We start from the raw sequence: 6,563 nt of genomic DNA on the forward strand, positions 1-6,563 counted from the left end.
GCCGAAGGAACGTCCCTGCGGAAAGGGAAGCTTTCCCCCCACGCCGCTCCACCCCCTTGGACTTAATCTGCTCAAGAAGGAGCAGGTTTTGTGTAGGTGAAGCTGTTTCTTGTTTGAAACATAAAACCACAGCACATGCTGGCTGCAGTTGCTCGGCTGGTGAGTTGGAGTCTCATAAAACACTGGGAGCTGCGGCACTTTCTCTGAAGGGTGTGAAGAATCTAGGAGAGAGGAAAAATTCTTGCTTCTGGGGGGATGTGCTGCATTTGGGCCTCCCCCCTGCCCCCATCCAGAAATGGGTCTGGCTTTGGTTTTGATGTTGTATTGGAACATCTCTCGAGTGCTGCAGACAGGTTCTGTGCCAGAATCTGTCCCCAGCTGCCAGCGATCTGTTGAGGAAAGGCAAACCCCTCCCTGGGCAGCCAACTCTGCTTCTACCCAGCATTCTGCTTCCTGTGGAATGGATTTGCCTGAGGGAGGTCAGTGTTCAGCTGGTGGATAGCCTTGTGTCCTTCTGAATGTGTGCTGGTGGGGCTCCAGCTGAGATAGTGAGAGCAGGCTCTGTGTGGTCACTGCTGTGCCAGCAGAGCCTGGCCGGGCTCTGGCCATCCCTTGAAGTCCAGATAGTGATGTCCAAGAATCCAGCCTGGCTGGGACGAGGCCGTGCAGGAAGCAGCTGCTCTGTGGCGATCAACTCTCTCACCTCCTGTTTGTGGTTTTCTTACTGTTTTCTGGCTTTTCAGCTTGAAGTTGGAATGTGACAAACTAGCCAGCGAGAAATCGGAGATGCAGCGTCACTACGTCATGGTAAGGACCAGCCCGAGAGCAGAGTGTGTGGGTGGCAACACCAGCAGGTGCCTGTGCCTGGGCTCTGCCTGGCAAGGAGCCCATGCCCCGCAGAGCTCCAGGGCTCTCAGCACGGCTGGAACTGGCTTTTTCTGAAAACGGGGCTGTTTTGTGTTGGCTGCATGCAGTGGGTTGTTGAAATGCGGGGTGGCAGGGAGTTTTTTGATGTAGAAAATGGGGCCCGGTGGGTGATTGCTTGATGGGTCCTTGGCCTGGCTCCCCATGCCCAGGGGAAGTGACAGCTCCTACACACTTGAGAAGGTGCTGGTGTGCAGGTGTTCGGGGACTCTGGGAGGGTCATGGCCAGTGAGAGACAAAGCAGTGCTCTGAGAAGTCAGGAAACTGGGAAACCCACAAGCCCAAGCGGGAGTTAGAAGCAGAACCCAGCTTCTGTGCAAGGGCTAAACCCTGTGCACCTTCTGGTGACCCTGCAGCCTTGCTAAGCCGTGGTGCTGAGTGCTGGCATGTGTGTCCCAGCACAGGGTGTGCAAGTCCCAGGGCAGTGCCTGGTAAAGGCATGAGAAATGGTGCCACATGTGGGCAGCAGGCTTAGCTGTGGCTTTCCAAGTAGAAATCTGCCAGGAAACAGCCATGTTCTGGTGAGCAGGGTGAGGAAGAGCCCTTGTAGCAGAGGGGAGGGATGGCCAGGCAGGGCTGTGGTCTCTTCCTTTCCTATCATGGAGTTAACAGGAGGCTGCAATACTGTCCATGAAGATGAGCTGGCTCCTGCTTGCCAGCTGCTGTTCCTGCTTGCCAGCTGCTGCACCTGCCCTGGAAGGAAGAGATAAGATGCAGAAATTAATAGAGCAGCTCTTCAGAGCAGAGTTAAGACTTTAAAACCAGAAATAAGGGAGCTGGCCCCTCCATCTTTCTCTACTGCCCTTGTGCTCAGACTCTGAGGCTGTGGGAAGCAAGGTGTGTTTGGGGCGAGGGACAAGGAGAAGAGGTCACAGCTTTCCTGGTGTGTTAATGGGGAAGCCCTCAAGTTCTCACTGGTAAACAATTGCTTCCTGTGCCTCTCAGTCTGCACAGAAACCCTCATCTCCAGCAGTGGCCAAGATACATTTTTTTTTTTCCCCTCCTTAATGCTGGCAGTCACCAGAATTGATTCAGGTTGCTGTCAGCAGCAGAGGGGAAGGGCTGTTACTCGTGGCGCAGCGCTGGAGGCTCTGCAGGCGCAGCAGCTCCTGCCTTCTCTGCGTGGCTGAGCCGGACTCTGATTTTTGAATAAGTCACAATTGGCAGCTTGGGGGACGGGCTCCTGCTTCCTGCTCGGTCTTCAGAATGCAAAGAAGCCTCGAGAGCCCGCAGCAGGCTGAGATCATTCTGATACCAAGCCGGGCGCTTCGTAGCCTTGTGGCGTCGGTACCAGGATGCCAGTGATCTTCAGTTAAATGAGCACAGATGTGGATTGTTCTTTTCCCTTTGGAAGAATCAGGATTGCAGGCTGCAGGAGGAGGTTTCTAAACTCTCAAAACCTCAGCCTTATAACAGCTTCTTCCAGGGGTCAGGAATTAGCTGCTTCTGCCAATAGATTGTCTGTAGCTCCCTGTTGCTGCTGTGCAGGGGTTTTCTGGGTGGATTGTTCTTGTGTGTGGAGGGGGGAGGTTTCCACATAACTCCTTCCTAAACAGCTGGAGCTGTGCGCAGCTGGATGTGTTACTTGCTAGATGAAGTCCAGTTGTGGTCTCTCCCATTTTCTGCTGAAGCACTCATGTCGGCTTTAGGATACTGGCCAGGCAAAGCTCACAGAGCCAGGCTGCCTCTCTCCTGGCTGTGCTTAGGGAAGTCTGGAGCCCTGAGCCTTTTTCCAGGTTTGACTCACTCTCACCTTGGTGCAAACTGTGGGAAGGTGTCTATGAGGGGAGCTGTGTGGGGCAAATCTCCAGGTCTGGAGCAGGGTGGGCAGGGAGCACCTGGAGGGGGTCTCTGTGCTTGCCTCCTGCTGTCTCCGTTTCTAGGGCTGGCCTCTGCTCTCCTTCCTTGCCCAGCCTTTGTAGAAAACTCTGCCAGGAATGCAGTGGTGGCTCCCAGCACTGACCTGGCAGAGACTTGACTTACAATTTGTTTTGTTCTCTTCTCTTCTCTCCTGCTCTACAGTACTATGAGATGTCCTACGGGCTGAATATTGAAATGCACAAACAGGTAGGGGGGAGAGCACCTCCAAGTGCTGGGGAAGGTGCGTTGTCTGCTCTGTGTTGCCCTCTGTCACTTCAGTTGCATTTCAGGAACTAGAAATGCTGTCAGCCTGTAAAATGTCAGAGCTGCCTTTAAAATGCAGGCCCCCCCACTTCTCAGGATCACAGTGCTGACCTGGGAGCTCCCATCCTGGGCTCTGGGCATGCTGTGGTTCTCCCCAGGGCCTGAACAGATATATGAGCACCAGACAGGGCAGTGCAGGCAGGGTCTGGAGGTGCGGCTTGGAGACTCTGTGGCAGCCTGGATAAGTTTGCTCATTACCCTTACTGGTGGTTAAGTTGTTAATTATCCCCAGTGACTAATTACCTGTGGTGTTAACAACATGAGCTTCCTCTGAGCCTGTCTCTATCTGGCTCCAGCTCCAGTCACAAAGTCAGCTGTGTGTCGTGGCTCAGTTTTAAGCCTCTTAGCACAGTTCTGTTCCCCACAAAGGCACTTGGTGCTTCTGATCCCATTGCCCTTGTTGCTAAGCCCATGAGACTGGCTTCCCTGGGAAAACCTGAATCTTGTCGAAGAATCTGAGCCACGAATCCTCACTGCTGTCCCACGAATGTCTCCCAGCCTCATCTGCTTCCCTGTGGTGCTAGTAGGGTCCCCTCAGCTGGTTTTAGTGTGTGCCTGTACCCTTTGGCTCTGTATTTCGACTCCTTTGGAAAGTAACTTACAAAGGACTGGTAGCTTCACTATTTGCCAGGAGAAAAGCATTTAACACCCCAGAATTTGCCACTGCTGGTTTGAGGGTAGTGAGGAAGCTGCCCAGCCCCTCTGGTCTCCCCCAGTAGCCCCAGTCCAGCAGCTCAGCTGGGGAGGGGGAGCCTGAGAGGGCCAAGCAGCTGTGTGTGTGTCTGTGTCCACATGGCAAATGTAATTCAGCACATCCCCACCTGGCTCTGCAGTAACTTTCCTCTCTAGTTGCTCCCAATTTGTTAAATGAACGTCAGAGGAGAGGAAGGGGAATATTGAAAATCTGCTCTTGGCAGTCAGCAGCATCCTTTCATTTAACTGTGCAGGGAGGAGCCTCGGGGGGCGAGGTGATCCCCACGGCACCAGCATGCTGCCAGCATCTTTCCAAGGAGAGTGGGTTTTCTAGGGCCATTCCCAAGGGAGGGGGAATGTGGGGCAGCTGGTGCTGTGGGTGCTCAGTCCCGAGCTGCCTGACCTTTCCTCTCTGTCCCCCCCCCACCTTTTTAGGCTGAAATCGTCAAGAGGCTAAACGGGATTTGTGCACAGGTTCTGCCCTACCTTTCACAAGAGGTGAGTCCCCCAGCCTGGGGGTTTGTTGGCATGGAGGCCACTGTCCCTCTGCAGCCAGCGAGATGTTACAGCCCTCCAGCACAGGCAGCTCCCCACCCTGGGCTGGGAAACCTCCTTGCTTGCTCTCACCTCCTGCATGGGGACCAGCCCTTCAAGGCAGTGTTGGCTCCCCGAGCGCTGTGTGGTGGGTAGTGTGCCCTCCATCCCTTTGGTGGCAGCTGGAGACAAAGCTGGTCCTGCTTTCTCCTGCCTGTGGCTCCCCTCCTTTTTGCGCCGGCTTGGGGCTCGTGAGCCATCAGCCATGTCTGCAGGGGCAGTGGGAGCTTTGGGTGCTAATCAGGGGAGAAGGACCCTTAAAAAAATACCTCCATATGGCTCCTCTTTGAGATCTGGTTCCTCTGCCTCATTAATGCAGCTGATGGGCTCCTCCCACTCCCCAGAGAAATTAATTGGTGGAGGGGGTGCTTGGGAGTTGCTGTCTGAGGCGGGGGGGAAGATTAAGCACCTCTAGAGCCGTATCTTCTGTCTCCCCATGGAGGCTGAGCTCTGAGCAGTTCTCCTGGCTCTTTGGGGGTTGGAGGCTTCTTGCTTGGGGTCAGCACTGGGTTTAGGGCACAGGTTCTGTTTCTCCCACCCACCTGTTCTTAGGATGGACAAAGTCTCTGATCAGATCAGAGCTGCCTAATAACTAAGCCCCAGCTAAATCTTTTGCATCTTAATGCAATCCTTACCCTGTCCTGCTGCCAAAATGAAAAGAAAAATCCCCTTGCTGGAGTGCAGTGGAGAGGCCTGGTGTTCAGAGACCTTGTGCTCTGCAAGGAGCAAGTACAGTGTTGTCCTTCATTTTCTTTTAAAGTATGTGATACAGCCGTTTTTTCTGCCTCTGTTTGGAGCACCCAGCTGCTGCTGCAGTTGGCATCCAGCGTGTGTCCCAAGGACTGTGGAGCTTCCCAAAAGCTTCTGATTTCAGGGCTTGTTTTGTTTGTTAGACAGTCTGTGTAGTTGAAGGGTGGCAGGATGAGAGACATTGCCCACCTCTGGCCAAGGATCTCTCTGGATGTGTGCAGAGCAGGAGGAGGGTGGGAGTAAGAGGGGAGCTGCTTAATGCTGTGGTGAGGAAATGGATGAGACAAATGTGTTTCCTTCCCCGCTCCTTGCTGCGTGTGAGGCCCTTGTCACAGGTGAAGTGTGTGCAGGTGTCTCCAGCTGTGGGGTAACCAGCCTGTGTGGACTGGGTCCCTGTTCTGCTTCCCTGTGGCACTAGCAGTGACCCCAAATTCCTCTGTTTTCTCCACGCCAGCATCAGCAGCAAGTCTTGGGAGCCATTGAACGGGCCAAGCAGGTCACGGCGCCAGAACTGAACTCCATCATCCGTGTACGTGATGCATGTTTAGTTTGGGTTGGGAGGGGTGGGGATCCAGGCCTCTGGCCTGGACACAGAGCTGGGCTGTGGATTCTTGACCTGGGGACATCGGGGACCCCTGCTATGGTGCTGCAGCTGCAGGGACAAGGCTGCAAGGCTGGGCTGGCCATGCTGGCACAGGGCTGGTTCCACAGCTTGCTGTGCTGTTTGCAGGGGAGCAGGGATCCCTGCTCTGCCTCAGCAGGGTGCAGGGAGAGGAGCTTTGGTTTTGAGCAGGAACCACAGTAAGTACTTGGCATGAAAACACCATCTGCTCTTGGTTAAGGTTGTGAGTGAGGGCTTTAATTGCAGCCTTGGGACATGCCAGAGCCTGAAGCCAGATGTCCTGTGGGGTATGGGCTGTGTGTCCTGCTGGGGACACTGCTGAGGCTTCCCTTGAGGCTGTCACAGCAGCAGGACTCGAGAAATCTTTTCCTACCCAACCCTGAGGTTGCAATGCTCTCCAGCACCCTGAGGTCCCTGGTTTAAGGTTGATTGCTGGCACAGTCTGGCCAGTCCAGGCTCTTGGTTTGGGGTCCAAGTGCACCCAAAATGACAATACCCCCGTTGTGTTTCTGTGTCTGTCCATCGTTCCCTACAGCAGCAGCTTCAAGCTCACCAGCTGTCGCAGCTCCAAGCCCTCGCTCTGCCTCTGACTCCGCTCCCCGTGGGGCTCCAGCCCCCGTCCCTCCCCGCCGTCAGCGCCGGCACCGGGCTCCTGTCGCTGTCGGCCCTGGGCTCGCAGGCTCACCTCTCCAAGGAGGACAAGAACGGCCATGACGGGGATGCCCACCAAGATGATGATGGGGAGAAATCGGATTAGAGCGACCGGGGGGCCGGGGGAAGGGGGCTGTCTGGGGGA

At 54.9% G+C, this 6,563-nt stretch overlaps 1 protein-coding gene across 1 annotated transcript in view; it reads right to left on the minus strand.

The window, feature by feature from the left end:
• LOC103622123 (guanine nucleotide-binding protein subunit alpha-11) overlaps positions 1–6,479 on the minus strand; it is a 30,715-nt gene extending 24,236 nt beyond the window's left edge. The window contains exons 1-2 of the mRNA XM_008641023.2: positions 6,301–6,479; positions 2,834–2,838 (exon numbers count right to left, since the gene is read on the minus strand). Of these exons, the coding sequence (XP_008639245.2) occupies positions 2,834–2,838; positions 6,301–6,479 (184 nt within the window). The remainder of the gene's footprint in view (positions 1–2,833; positions 2,839–6,300) is intronic.
• Between the last annotated feature and the right edge of the window lie 84 nt (positions 6,480–6,563).

This window comes from Corvus brachyrhynchos, unplaced genomic scaffold (genome assembly GCF_000691975.1).
Source record: "Corvus brachyrhynchos isolate BGI_N302 unplaced genomic scaffold, ASM69197v1 scaffold219, whole genome shotgun sequence".
NCBI classification, from domain to species: domain Eukaryota; kingdom Metazoa; phylum Chordata; class Aves; order Passeriformes; family Corvidae; genus Corvus; species Corvus brachyrhynchos.